The 16,096-nt window shown below is 44.1% G+C and overlaps 1 protein-coding gene across 1 annotated transcript in view; it reads right to left on the bottom strand.

Moving 5' to 3' along the window:
* LOC134450499 (rho GTPase-activating protein 29-like) overlaps positions 1–16,096 on the bottom strand; it is a 75,084-nt gene that overhangs the window by 48,082 nt on the left and 10,906 nt on the right. Inside the window, exon 3 of the mRNA XM_063200341.1 lies at positions 724–867. Coding sequence (XP_063056411.1) covers positions 724–867 — 144 coding nt within the window. The remainder of the gene's footprint in view (positions 1–723; positions 868–16,096) is intronic.

Below are 16,096 nucleotides of genomic sequence, written 5' to 3'. Positions count from 1 at the left end.
AGGAGAGGAGAAGAGGAGAGAGGAGAGAGGAGAGGAGAGGAGAAGAGGAGAGAGGAGAGAGGAGAGAGGAGAGAGGAGAGGAGAGAAGAAGAGGAGAGGAGAGAAGAAGAGGAAGAGGAAGAGGAGAGGACAGGAGAGGAGGAGAGGAAGAGGAGAGAGGAAGATGAGAGAAGAAGAGGAGAGCGGAAGAGGAGAGGAGAGAGGAAGAGGAGAGGAGAGGAGAGGAGAGGAGAGGAGAAGAGAGGGAGAGAGGAGAGGAGAGGAGAGGGAGAGGAGAAGAGAGGAGAGAGGAGAGAGGAGAGAGGAGAGAGGAAGAGGAGAGGAGAGGAGAGGAGAGGAGAGGAGAGGAGAGGAGAGGAAGAGGAGAGAGGAGAGGAGAGAGGAAGAGAGGAGGAGAGGAGAAGAGAGGAGAGGAGAGGAGAGGAGAGGAGAGGAGAGGAGAGGAGAGAGGAGAGAGGAGAAGAGTAAGAGGAAGAGGAAGAGGAGAGGAGAGCGGGAGAGGAGAGGGGAGGAGGAGGAGAGAGGAGAGGAGAGGAGAGGAGAGGAGAGGAGAGGAGAGGAGAGGAGAGGAGAGGAAAGGAGAGGTGAGGTGAGGTGAGGAGAAGAGAGGAGAAGAGAGGAGAAGAGAGGAGAGGAAGAGGAGAGCCTCCAGTCTGCAGTCAGATTAATCCTGAATTACTAATTTGGAATTAAAAACATCATGGACGTAGAGGTGTGACTGACCTTTGACCTTGGCGATGAGGTTGCCGGTGGCGCTGAGGACGTGTGTGGAGTTGAGCGTGGGGTGCTTAGCGATGACGGCCCTCAGGATACGAAGCAGCTCCGTCAGGCGATCCTGCACCACGCGCTGCACACACACCGGCTCCTCTGCAGAGGGGGAAACACACACACACACACACACACACACACACACACACACACACACACACACACACACACACACACACACACACACACACACACACACACACACACACACACACACACACACACAATAATAATGCGATGAACAGAACTGACATAGATCATGAAAACACTTCGTAGTACTTTGTAGTACAAAGTCAAAACTCCTACAAAGTCAAAACACCTACAAAGTCAGGATCTGGATATTTCATCATCTGTGCATTTTATTACACACAGTATTTGAGTTTTATTATAGCGAATCAAACCACTTCCTGATCACGTCACGTCACGTCTCAAGTTACTTCCTAGAGAATCAAAACATGTCCTGTCAGTGCCTTGCTAGCTAGCCTGTTCCTAAACATATGATGGAAGGATAAGGAGTTTTGCTGTCATCAATATAGGTGTAAAAGGGAAGGTTGTAATGAAAAACGCCAAAACGGCATGCAACACAGCAGGAAGTAACCTAATTTTGCACACACACCGTCTCCTCTGCAGAGGGAAACACACACACACACACACACACACACACACACACACACACACACACACACACACACACACACACACACACACACACACACACACACAGACTCCCAAGTCACGTAAAAGTACGTTTTTGCCCCCCATGCATTGGCTCCCAAAACATAAAATTACGTTTTTACTTTTCTAATGCACATTGTGTATGATTTTCGTAATAATGTGATGAACAGAACTGACATAGATCATGAAAACACCTACAAAGTCAGGATCTGGATATTTCATCATCTGTGCATTTTATTACACACAGTATTTGAGTTTTATTATAGCGAATCAAACCACTTCCTGATCACGTCACGTCACGTCACGTCTCAAGTTACTTCCTAGAGCAGAGTTTCCCAAACTTTTTTTAGGCGAAGCACCCTTTTAATTCATGAAAAATTTCAAGGCACCCCAAACCTACAAGCCATAACATGCCACCGCATCCGATACCACACAAGCTTAGAAAAGGTATCGGCAGGAAGTAACCTAATTCTGGGTGAGTACTTTGCCACGTCTACTTTCTACAGTACGAAAACTGCCAGTCAAGTGACATTAGCTGACTAGCATTTCAGATGATGTGGCTCTAAACAATAGCCTGACCAGGTGATTTTTGCATCGAAATAGTTTACTTGGAAGCTACTGGAGTTGTTCTTTGGGCGTGAAAATGCATTTAGACCCGCAATTTAAATTTGGAGAGTCAAAGAGCGCACCCACGACAAAAAAGGCTTTATCTCCGTTCAAATAGTGAAAAACGCTATTTCTACCACTGCTCACTTAGACTTGAATATCTTCGGAATGGAATACGCTAGGAACAAACTGTAAAACATACAGACAGCTGAGAAGTTGGGCTTTCGAACAAGCCCTGACATGTGTCTGTAGGTTGAAAACAAAATATTCGGTGGCTGTTCAAAAAATGACAAAAAATGATGAAATTGGCTGGGAGTCTACAGCTAAATTTCCAAAAAACGGCTGGCATTGAATGTGTTAATAATCTTACTCACACACACACACAGTTTGATTATTTTATTTGGGATGACCAAGAATTATTGAGGAACAATACAGCGCCCCAAACAATATTAAAGTAGCAATAATGTGTCTTCCACATAAATGCCAAAAAAAGTTATACTGGTCTGAAGCCTAATTCAGAGGTACAAGTGGCATCTCCTCCTCCAAATATGCAGACTGCCTATAACTGCAGATAATATTGAACAATACTTGGCTATCTGCTTTGCTTTCTTCTTATTTAGTCCAGCTATTTGCAAACCTCTGACACAGAATGTATGAACATGGCCAAGGCTACCATAGATAAGTGCCACCATGGATGTTTCCTTCAATGCATGAATTACTGGTTGATACTTAAAACATTTTTCAGCAAAGTACAGGTCCATATGCATCAAAGCAGCATCCTAATTCCACAACTGTGATGGTTTTTAGAGTCTCATCCACAACAACAATGTCTTAGGGCAGTCTTTAAGGACATTGTCCAGAGCATCATTGGTGGTCAAATGGGAAAACCAGTTTGCACACACACACACACACACACACACACACACACACACACACACACACACACACACACACACACACACACACACACACACACACACACACACACACACACACACCGGCTGCTCTGGAGAGAGAAACACACACACACACACACACACACACACACACACACACACACACACACACACACACACACACACACACACACACACACACACACACACACACACACACACACACGATAATCCTGGACCACACGCTGCACACACACTTGCTCCTCTGGATACACACTCAATTTATCATCTTCAACCAAAATCTTAAATTAATAATTTTGTTCGCTGCACACACATCGGCTCCTCTGGAAACACACACGCACGCGCATACACTTACTGCCCCAAGAAGAACTCAACCATGCAGTCAAAACACACACACAGAGTGGAGAGAGAAACATGCACTCAAACACAAATACAGAGTGGAGAGAGAGAGAGAGAGAGAGAGAGAGAGAGAGAGAGAGAGAGAGAGAGAGAGAGAGAGAGAGAGAGAGAGAGAGAGAGAGAGAGAAAGAGAGAGAGAGAGAGAGAGAGAGGGAGAAGCAGAGAGACAGTGTGTGACAACAAACAATTTAACTTTATGGGGGAGGAGACGGACACACAGACCAAAAACAAACTTCCTTTGTGGAATGCTCATTCACTACAGCATTTACTACATACAGTCTACTCTACTCTACTCTGCTGTCATGCAGTCAGTCTACTCATATGCTGTCATACAGTCAGTCTGCATATCATGTCATGCATACTCTGCATATCTGCTGTCATACAGTCTACTCTACTCTACTCTACTCTACTCTACTCTGCTCTGCTCTACTCTACTCTACTCTACTCTACTCTACTCTACTCTACTCTACTCTGCATATCTGCTGTCATACAGCCAGTCTACTCTACTCTGCTCTGCTCTGCTCTACTCTACTCTACTCTACTCTACTCTGCTCTGCTCTACACTACTCTACTCTACTCTACTCTACTCTACTCTACTGTACTCTACTCTTCTCTGATCTACACTACTATTCTCTACTCTATTCTACTCTACTCTACTCTACTCTACTCTGCTCGACTCTACTCTACTCTACTCTGCATATCTGCTGTCATACAGTCTACTCTACTCTACTCTGCTCTACTCTGCTCTGCTCTACTCTACTCTACTCTACTCTACTCTACTCTACTCTGCATATCTGCTGTCATACAGCCACTCTACTCTACTCTACTCTACTCTACTCTACTCTACTCTACTCTACTCTACTCTACTCTACTCTACTCTACTCTACTCTGCATATCTGCTGTCATACAGTCTGCTCTACTCTACTCTACTCTGCATATCTGCTGTCATACAGTCTGCTCTACTCTGCATATCTGCTGTCATGCAGCCAGTCTAGTCGACACTGGTGGAACCAGTCGTGTGTAAACACCACACACACACACACACACACACACACACACACACACACACACACACACACACACACACACACACACACACACACACACACACACACACACCTGCTGTCAGCCAATAATTACACTCCCCTCCCCCACTCTGAGGTATATGCACACACACACACGTATACAAACAGACATTCACCTATATTTGTGTGCCCTGCTTGGTGAATACTTTGTGTAAATCAACACAGCAGCTCCAGCTATTGAGATGGGAATCGTGCCGCTAGTGAGGAGATTACTGTACATTATGACATCACTGTACATTATGACATCACGCATTCCATTACCTGAAAAGTCCTCGAGTGGAAAACATACAAGAGAGGAACTCAAGGACAGCACTCTCAGATTTTGCTTTTTTTCTCTTTTTTTATTCTGCCAAGTTGAGTTCCTCCATTCATCATCATCTATGTGGGATTCTATTCTTCCGGTGTGATTGCTGTACTCGAATGTGTGCTATATGTTTACTGACCTACTGTATAATGTATAAGTCTTTGCGTACATAAATACACAAATCCAAAACATACGCAGTCAGGCACCCTAATTTCCCCTCAGGATTAAGGAAAGTACTCTTCTCGACTCTGCTATCCGTTCTTTATGTGAGCTTCAGCACCCTGTTAAAATCTGTGAAGAAACATCTCCAGGTGACAGTAGTACCGTGTCTCTTCCACGTTCCAAGTTTAGAAATATCCAATGGAAATACAATAACCAATGGAAATGCAGTGGAAATACAATAACCAATGGAAATGCAGTGGAAATACAATATCCAATGGAAATGCAGTGGAAATACAATATCCAATGGAAATGCAGTGGAAATACAATATCCAATGGAAATGCAGTGGAAATACAATATCCAATGGAAATGCAGTGGAAATACAATATCCAATGGAAATGCAGTGGAAATACAATATCCAATGGAAATGCAGTGGAAATACAATATCCAATGGAAATGCAGTGGGAATACAATATCCAATGGAAATGCAGTGGAAATACAATATCCAATGGAAATGCAGTGGAAATACAATATCCAATGGAAATGCAGTGGAAATACAATATCCAATGGAAATGCAGTGGAAATACAATAACCAATGGAAATGCAGTGGAAATACAATAACCAATGGAAATGCAGTGGAAATACAATAACCAATGGAAATGCAGTGGAAATATATATACAATATCCAATGGAAATGCAGTGGAAATACAATATCCAATGGAAATGCAGTGGAAATACACTATCCAATGGAAATGCAGTGGGAATACAATATCCAATGGAAATGCAGTGGAAATACAATATCCAATGGAAATGCAGTGGAAATACAATATCCAATGGAAATGCAGTGGAAATACAATATCCAATGGAAATGCAGTGGAAATACAATATCCAATGGAAATGCAGTGGAAATACACTATCCAATGGAAATGCAGTGGGAATACAATATCCAATGGAAATGCAGTGGGAATACAATATCCAATGGAAATGCAGTGGAAATACAATATCCAATGGAAATGCAGTGGAAATACAATATCCAATGGAAATGCAGTGGAAATACAATATCCAATGGAAATACAGTGGAAATACAATATACAATGGAAATGCAGTGGAAATACACTATCCAATGGAAATGCAGTGTGAAGGCAGCAGCATACTTAACCACTCCATGCACAGACTGCAGACTTTCTGCCGTCACCGGCGGCAACCATACAACCTGTCTGGGCCTGCTCAAACGAAACTAGTAGCAAGCCTGCCCGCCTCCTGCCCGCCTCATCTCCTCATCTGCCTGGTCCTCAAGCGAAACTAGTAGCACGCCTGCCCCCCTCATCTCACCTCCTCACCTCCTCATCTAAACTCACCTCCTCCCCTCATCTCACCTCCTCCCCTGCCTGGCCCTAAAACAAAACCAGTAGCACTCCTGCACCCCGCATCTCCTCTCCTCCTCATCTCACCTCCACCCCTTATCTCATCTCACCTCCTACCCTCATCTCACCTCCTCATCTAAACTCACCTCCTCCCCTCATCTCACCTCCTCCCCACATCTCACCTCCCCTCACCTGCCTGCCCCTCAAACGAAACCAGTAGCACCCCTGCCACCCGCATCTCCTCACCTCCTCATCTCTCCTCCCCTCACCTGCCTGCCCCTCAAACGAAACTAGTAGCACCCCTGCCCCCCTTTTGCCCTCCTCATCCCACCTCCTCCCCGCATCTCCTCACCTCCTCATCTCTCCTCCTCGCCTCATCTCCTCCCCTCACCTCCAGCCCCCCTCCTGCCCCACTCATCTCCTCACCTCCTCCCCCACTTATCTCCTCGCCTCACCTCCTCCCTTCACCTCCTCACATGCCTGCCCCTCAAACGAAACTGGGCAGAGCAGCATCACCATGTGAGCAGAGCTGTAGACCCGAGGGTGAGATGAGGAGGGCACAAGGGGGGCCGGAGTGCTACTAGTTAAAATATACAGGTTTTTATACGGGTTTTTTGATATTCAATTTTTAATTTTTCAATTTAAGATAATTCATATTCTGAGGGTTGTTGTATTCCATGTTATTTGTGTAATTTGTAGAGCCAGAAAAGAGCTTTCAAACAACACCTCAGACGTCTTTCTGTGACTTACACTAACTGATATAATCAATGCTGAGTCCTACCCTCATATGTAAACCTTTGCCAGTCTGTTTCTCCCTTAATATTGGTGTCAGATCCTGACCACCTTCTATTCATCAGCGGTGGAAAGTGTGTTAACAGGCTGTTTTACGGCCTGGTTTGGAAGCTGCACACAACAACAACAGAAGGACCTACAGAGAGTGGTGCGCTCTGCAGAGCGCACTATCAAAGCCAACCTTCCAGGACTCTTGAGTCTTTACACTAAGAGAGTGGGAGCCAGGGCTAGGAAGATTATGCAGGATGTCTCACACCCCAACACTTACATGTTTACCCTACTTAAGTCCTGCAGACGACTCAGAACCATTCAGGCCAGAACAGAAAGAATGAGGAAAAGTTTTTACCCCCAGGCAGTGCGACTGCTGAACAGAGACTTTTTTAAATAACAATTTTCTTTGTTTTTTCTTTAACTTATTTCTCACCTTTTATTCCCTTTTTTACTTGAGTTCTTTAATTCTTAAAGGAACAGACCACCCTTTTTTGATTTTCACATATTTGCAGTATTTCCAAGCATTATTTATGAATGTGCATATAATTTTCGTCTATGTTTTTGCATTGCCCCGTTTAACAGCATAGCCACATTAGGCATAGCAATGCAAGTCTATGGTACAAAATAAAACACAATCAAATGTACTTATAAACCATTTTAAAATTAATGTAAAATTCACCAGAGTGTAAAACGGCAATTTAATTCCGTCCAGTGACCACTTGTGGCTTGATGCTAAAGATACCAGTTACTTCCAGTGATTATGCTAAGCTATGCTAATAATTCTGATCCAATAAATCTAAGTACTGAAAACACTGAGATGAAAATTATATGCACATTCATGAATAATGTTGGGAAATACTGCAAATATGTGAAAATCAAAAAAGGGTGGTCTGTTCCTTTAAGATACAGAGCTGATGACCCCCATCATCATTTCACTACAATACCATGTATGTGACAAATAAAATAACTTGAACTTGGACTTGAACTTGAATTTGAGATCCACACAAATGCAGTTCTGGGCTGCTACCTTGCTACTAAACAGACACACCAAGTATGATTGAAATCTGTGTCGGTCGGGTCCCAAAGTGTCTGATTTCACATGAAATGACCCCTATGTGTGTACATAGCGTGACCTAAACGCTGGGCACTGCACTGTTAAGCCATGTATATATCAAATGCTAAGGCACTGCACTGCACTACCAAGTGCGACCTACGCTATCTGAGTGACGAAAGTCATTATTTGTCCATGGAGTGTCGGCAACAAAAGCGACCAAAGCGAATTCGCCTGGAGCGAAGCGACCAGAACGACCAGAGTGAATTTCAGCGATTTAAGTCAAGCTAGTATTATGATAATGTGCAATAACTTGGTTTGGCAAAAAAGTTGGAATGTTCATATCTCCGATGTCAAGCCAGAGCCCTTATATCACACATGTCAATGGCACGTCCAGCGCGAATAAAACTAATTCACAGCACATGAGATGAGATGAGGAGTCCGTTGGAGTCATCCCTCGCCCGCACCAGCTGCCTTCAAATATCTGCCTGTTATATTGGCTTGCTTGACATCACCAGTTGACTTGGTGGTGATGATATTCAAATAAATCATTTGACTGGGAGGCAGGGCTTGACACTAACTTTCTCACTTGTCGACCACTGTGGCTAGTGGTTTTCCTGAGTCACTAGGCATCCAGCTATTGTACTAGCCAAAAAATTGAAATAATTATTTTTTCTTTATAATGACGCTGTTCATCTAGATAATCAGAAGATGAGGTGTTAAAGCAATCAGATGAGTGCATAGTGTTCTACATGGAAATAAACCAATATAGAACTGAGTAACTGAGCTTTTTTTTACTTAAATAGAAACAATTGATACACAAGGCGTAAAATGCAGAATATATGCTATTCTGATGTCATCCCATTGAAAAAACTACCTGCCAAATTGACTAGTGGCACTGTTATTGTTACCAGTCACAGCCAAGTTTCACCAGCATTTGGCCGGTTTGCAGGTGCCAGTGTCAAGCCCTGCTGGGAGGCAAATTTAATCGGTTGTTTACACATCTATTCGGATTAAGAATGTATATAAATGCAAGGCTGGCTAATGTTACTTTGACAAGCTTGTCTAGAGACGTCACTATTTCAAGTCCAGACCTCATCGCTCCACGCCAGACGCCTCGTCAGGCTGCCCCACGGGGGTCACACTGGCACACAGCTGCCTGGGGCAACATGGCTGACCTGGCCCACAGCTGCCTGGGGCAACATGGCTGACCTGGCCCACAGCTGCCTGGGGCAACATGGCTGACCTGGCACACAGCTGCCTGGGGCAACATGGCTGACCTGGCACACACAAAGAAAGTGGATCTAAGAAGAAGCGTCATTTTGTTTCCAGTATCCACTTTACGTCGGGTGAACGCCCCTTTATGAGACCTTCGGTTAGGAGACCTTCGGAGTCCTGAGGTTGAAAATCAATGAAGTCCCCTTAGCGCAGTAGATGGCGGTAGCGCACGTCTTGTGCAAACACCTCAAAAAGAGAAGAAGAAGTACGGGACAACGCCCCCTTAGGAGACCCAAATTGAGCACACGTTTTTGCATTGAGTGGGCGTGTTTTGCGATATCTTGGTTTGATTCAGTATTTTTGGCCCACAGCTGCCTGGGGCAACATGGCTGACCTGGCACACAGCTGCCTGGGGCAACATGGCTGATGACACAGTCTGGCTCCCTGGGAACCAGGAAGTGAATCAGGCCTGTGATTGGTCCATGACAGCCAGACGTTACGGAAGAGCATATCTGATTGGTCCATGACAGCCAGGCACCATGGAAGAGCAGATCTGATTGGTCCATGACAGCCAGGCACCATGGAAGAGCAGATCTAATCACATCACATCATATCTGTCATCGCCATGCAAATGACTGGCCTATGCTGCGTCACCACTGCCAAATGACTGGCTTATGAGTCACCACTTCCAAATGACTGGCCTATGCTGCGTCACCACTGCCAAATGACTGGCCTATGCTGCGTCACCACTGCCAAACTGGCCTATGCTGCGTCACCACTGCCAAACGACTGGCGTCACCACTGCCAAACGACTGGCGTCACCACTGCCAAATGACTGGCCTATGCTGCGTCACCACTGCCAAACTGGCCTATGCTGCGTCACCACTGCCAAATGACTGGCTTATGAGTCACCACTGCCAAATGACTGGCCTATGCTGCGTCACCACTGCCAAATGACTGGCTTACGCTGGGTCACCACTGCCAAATGACTGGCTTATGCTGCGTCACCACTGCCAAATGCCTGGCCCATGCGTCACCACTGCCAAATGACTGGCTTATGAGTCACCACTGCCAAATGACTGGCCTATGCTGCGTCACCACTGCCAAACTGGCCTATGCTGCGTCACCACTGCCAAATGGCCTATGCTGCGTCACCACTGCCAAACTGGCCTATGCTGCGTCACCACTGCCAAATGACTGGCTTATGCTGCGTCACCAATGCCAAACTGGCCAACACTCAGAGGTGCCAAAAGTTGAAGTAAATTCATGGTGTAAGTCAGAGAGAGTTTAGATTGAGAGGGGACATATGGCGGCCATCTTGGTGACGCCTTCGGAGTGCTATTTCGCGATTAAGTAGACCAGATCTGAGAGTCAATGGGAAAAATGAATGGGGAAACTGAGTATAGGACGGAGGGGAACCCAGCGGTTGTGAAAACCATATGGTTGAAACGACCGTGAAAAACTGATCAATCTAGACTACTTGGTTGTGTCATACGAGTCAAAATAAAGCTTTTTGAGCCACTTTTCTCACGTTTTTTTTGACAGAGCGCAGGCGCAGTAGTTCCATAACGGCACGAGAGCAACGGCTTTTCACAACTGAGCATGTGCATAATTTCGCGTGCGCCGATGCAGCCAAATGATTGGATCACTGGCAACGCAGCTCAGCAGGCACATTGGCTCTTGTTACCAGAAAGGCGGGAGATGTGCGGGTAGACGCCATATTTGCGTTACGAATCTTCACCGTTAATTTCTATGTACCTGTCCTATCTCCCCTTACTAGAATATTTCTGGTGTAAGTACAGTAGCACATGAAACAACATAGAGGTTACACCATTTACTCCATCATAACTCATGAGCTAGAAGATGTAGTTAGGGGGAAAACACTAAAACCACCACAAACTTCAGAGAAGAGAGTATACGCTTGGTGTCACAACAGAAGAGCAAGCACAGAGGAAAGGAACCAGACAACAGTTCAGGGGTGAGTTTCTCAAAAGAGAAGTTGTTAGCCTGTTAGCGACTTCGGTAGTTGACAATGGGAAAATGCATTGAAAACAACAAAGTAGCTAATGTGGTAAGCAACTTTGGTTTTGAGAAATTCACCCCAGAACACCATCGGGAAACTTCATGCTACTCTAGCACAGGGGTCCCCAAACTGTTTTCTCTGGGCGGCACATTATCGTTCCTGACTGTGATCAGGGGTCCCCAAACTGTTTTCTCTGGGGGCCACATTATCGTTCCTGACTGTGATCAGGGGCCGGGATCAATCATGTGGGCTGTATACTAGGCCACTGCTTGTTATAGCCATAATTTCTAGCACGGCAATCGCCATTACACGCTGAAGAAGGGCTCTGCCCGAAACGTTCGTAGACGAATAGACAGAGAAAAATCTGAAGAGTGCTTCGCTTCCTTCATTCATAATTTTAATTTCCAATAACCATATACAAATAGCAAGGAAAGGTTAGAAAAATATGGTGATTGACCATTTAGGAGTGATACAATAGAAATGGCAGGCCTGTTTATATTACAGTGAGATGAGAAACTATCAAGACTCACACTGATTCACACTTAGTTAGTGAAAATTAAAAAGGCCTGTTGATAAACAAAATAAAATATTTAAAAAATATATTTTATCATTATTTTATTTTTTTCTGTGAGGATTGCTTTTTTTGGACCAGTTCAAATGGTGAGGTGCAGAGAGGTGGAGGGCCGGTCAAAGGGACGTGGCGGGCCGCATCCAGCCCCCAGGCCTTAGTTTGGGGACCCCTGCTCTAGCACTAAGACTTTTGATAAAGGATTGAGCTCATGCTGAAACTACATGATACTGAGGATTGATATGATGCTGACCACCGGCCTGAGAGGCAGAGCAGTGGCAGAGAGACAGGCGAGGAAAGTTTGGTGGTGGTGTTCAACCTCAGCTTGTGTGTGTGTGTGTCTGTTTGTGTGTTGGGGCGGGGGGCAGGGTACAACCACAGCTTGTGTGTGTGTGTGTGTGTGTGTGTGTGTGTGTGTGTGTGTGTGTGTGTGTGCGTGTGTGTGCGTGTGTGTTGGGGGGGAGGGGGGTGTTCAACCTCAGCTTGTGTGTGTGTGTGTCTGTTTGTGTGTTTGGAGGGGGGGGTTACAACCACAGCGTGTGAGAGTGTGTGTGTGTGTGTGTGTGTGTGTGTGTGTGTGTGTGTGTTGGAAGGCTACAACCACAGCTACATTCCAGCGGCTGGTTGGAGTAGCGTCCCATTGGCCCACAGGTGTACACACACGGTAAATACAGCTGGCCTCCACTGCGCACACACACACACCACCTCCAATATTCTGTGTGTGTGTGTGCGTATGTGTGTGTGTGTGTGTGTGTCAGAGAGAGAGAGAGAGGGAGTGATTGAGTTTGTGTGTGGCTGTGTGTGGCTGTGTGCAGTATGTGTGAGTGATTATGAGTGCAGTATGTGTGAGTGATTATGAGTGGTTATAGGGGATTATTATGGGGTGTGATTAATGTAAAAAAAGGAGCTCGTTTTGAATGTTACCGCGGCAACGAGTCTCCAGAATGTTGGAGAAGAGCCATAATTACCCCCGTTTAGCGTTCCCTCTTCTCAAAACAGCGCGTTCTTTAAGAGAGTAACGCTTTAAACAGCATGTCAGAGAGCAACGCTTTAAAGAAGAAATGTAATGAATAAGGTAAGCGTACCCATTAAGCCCACCAAAATCTAAATTTCTTTATTTTTCAATCATCTTCACATAATTTTTTTATGAAATATTTTGTTAAAAAGTAAGATTTACCTCTCTTCTCAATGTTTGTCACTGAGTTGATGGATATTTCAAAGTACAATATGAAGATTTTTTACGAGAAAAGTGAAAAGTCTGAATGGGCTTAAATGGTACCATTGGTACCATTTAAGCCCACTTGTGTTCCAAATAAGCTCATATAGTTATTTCTCTATCAAAATACCTGGTGAGGTGTGTGAAATGAGTTTAAACAGTGGAGCCTACATGGCATAAATGGTTTCAGACCAAAAATGTAAGATTTGCTAAAAAAAAATAGTGCATAAAACCTAATTAAATATTACGGCATCTTTTACTTCATATACTTCATAAAATTCTACATCCAAACAGAGAAATGTATTTTTTCTTATTGATTATTGTTAGTTCATTACATTACGGCGTAATGATTACGCCATTTAAATCAACAACTTCGGATTGTACAGCACTTTTTATGTCCCTCAAAGGCATTTTTCATAAGCATGCATGCAAACTTGCATGCATTTCAATGGGGTGTACCATTTAAGCCCACCTTGTACCCATTAAGCCCGCCTATACAAAAAGCTATTTTATGGAAATAATCAACTCCACAAAACATTTCATGATGCATTTCTTTAAAGACCAATGCCAAACAAACTGGAATATGCTTAGAATTCATACCTAACCACCTTAAGTCTTACGGTAGAGTAAGATAAAGATGGTGTGTGGTTGTATCAAGAAAATATTGGCGTGTGCTCGCTCATAAAACACATCTTTCCATTTGAAGGGAAATGCTATAATTTAGTAAAACACTGCATGTATATATATATAAAAAAATTACATTTACCTCTTAGTTTACTAAATATGAAAGTATTTTCAAAACATTTGACTTAAACTAGCTGATATTGTATGATTTCTGACATGTCCCAAAACAGCAAAGTTTTGAGGCAACTTCTTGTCAGTAGTCCTGAGACTGGATTCACTTGGACGGGAATAACTCGACGATAAAAAATGTGATTTGTTTGCAATAAAAAACATTTTGTCAGTTACTAAACCCTTTAATTGGATAGGGTGATGAACAACAAAATTCACCTTTTCCCTTTCTTTAAATTGACCTCAAAGTTGAAAGTGGGCTTAAAGGGTACATGGGCTTAATGGGTACGCTTACCTTATTAATTGTTGGAATTTTACAGTTTGTGCTGCATATTACAAAAGTTCCAAGCTTTGTGATTAAAACAAGATATTGTGTGTGTAATAATTTATCCGGGAAGTCATGTTAAAACGTGCTCAAAATGAGCAATATTTTGTCCAGTAGTGCGAATTTATTGTCTTATGCGTGACGTCATAAGGTTGACACAGTCCAACTCCGAACCCACAAAGTTATAGTAATCAATGGCGGCTTCTATGGCTAGTAGCCTATATCAAAGCACAGTGGAAAATATTGTGTTCGTGGCGGTCCAAATGGTACAGGTTGCAACAAGTACAAGCTTCACTGAAGGCATCTCTCTGCACAAGTGTCTTTAAGTCAAAATTACTGGAACTGTTGCTGACGAGAAGGCAAAACAACGCTGATCGTGTAGGAGGCATCGGCTTTTGAAGTGACCTAGATCAATGTTGTGCTCCGGGCGTTTTCCACCCCTCCTGTTGTTTACCTTAAAAAATCTGGAGACCGTGGACATGGTTGGAAATACACTCCTAGGCTACCACAAGCAGTGTCTATGGATAGCAGGTGTGCTGACGGATAGGCTATCTCTAGCTCGAGTGCGACCACGGGTGAGTCTGGCCGACAGCCACTTAGCAGGATAGCAGCATGCTAAAGATGCTATTCCTCTCTGCCATTGTAGCACCCTAGTACTAAGGGTCCTCGGTCAATGCGCTGCGGGTCGAGGTGTTTCGTTACGACTCCATGGCCGTCGGTCGTGGAGTTATTGCTTTATATGCAACGAAATCGCCCCAGCATCCGAGCACGAACATCTGTGTTGTGTAGTTATGACTCTATCCATGGCCGGCGGTCGTGCAGTTCTTGTGTTATGAAACAACAGCCCCTAAGCACGAACATCTGTGTCAAAATATACCTACCGACTTCCAAATTGTCGCATAATGATGGGTATAACGCCATTGTTTATTAAGATTACATTAAAACCATGCTATTGAGCTACTTAAGCATACGTTTTTAAAGTAGCTGATAGTGCAATTTCGCTAGGTTTCAACATGTCAAAGACAGAGTGCAGCAGCCAAAGCATCGTCCCCCCCCCTTGTCACGTTGCCATAAACAAAAAAACAAGTATGCCGCGCTGGTTGATCGATAAGTTGTCGGCATAATAATTGAGATAACGCCATTGTTTAATAAGATTTTAAAGCTGGCTTTCAAAGTGCCACTTCGGTTTCAACCTGTCAAAGACAGCGCGGAATGTCACATGATCTGAGAAACCGGCAGCTGGCTGGCACCCTAACATGCTCCCATATTTTCCAGTTTACCACAGCACATACAGCCTACACTAATAGTGTCATATGATTGATAATATCTTAATAATGATCAGCGTGTAGCCTTCGTGTAGCCTAGTAGGAGCGCGGTGCTGTTTTGTGCCCGTCGATCCTGTGCCGAATATGGCATATCTTTCCAACCCATATGGCATATGGTGGTGCATCATCAAAGAAAAGTCTACTCGGCTTATTTGTGAGGCTTATATTCAACGTGAGTTTTTGTCACATAATGTTAGAGGTGTGTTCTTTCGACATGTCGATATTTGTTGGTTCCTTTATGAGATATGGGTCCTTCAAATGTATGATATTTCCGCAGCCAACCATACTCGCAAAAAGAGGGTGTCAACCGCATGACGTCACGCCCCTGTAAATATTGTCGCACCAAAGGCACGGTTTTAAGTTGCCGTTTCAACAAGTTATGTCCGGAAAAATTATTTAAAGCTGGATTGGTGTTTTAGAAATAGGCCCAATATTTAATGTGAATAATAGATGAATATTCGTTTCATTTCTTCTTTAAACAGCGTGTTGTTAAAGAGAGTCACGCTTTAAAAAGCAT

Source organism: Engraulis encrasicolus, chromosome 6, assembly GCF_034702125.1.
Source record: "Engraulis encrasicolus isolate BLACKSEA-1 chromosome 6, IST_EnEncr_1.0, whole genome shotgun sequence".
NCBI classification, from domain to species: Eukaryota; Metazoa; Chordata; class Actinopteri; order Clupeiformes; family Engraulidae; genus Engraulis; species Engraulis encrasicolus.
This window is presented reverse-complemented; position numbering and strand designations above follow the sequence as displayed.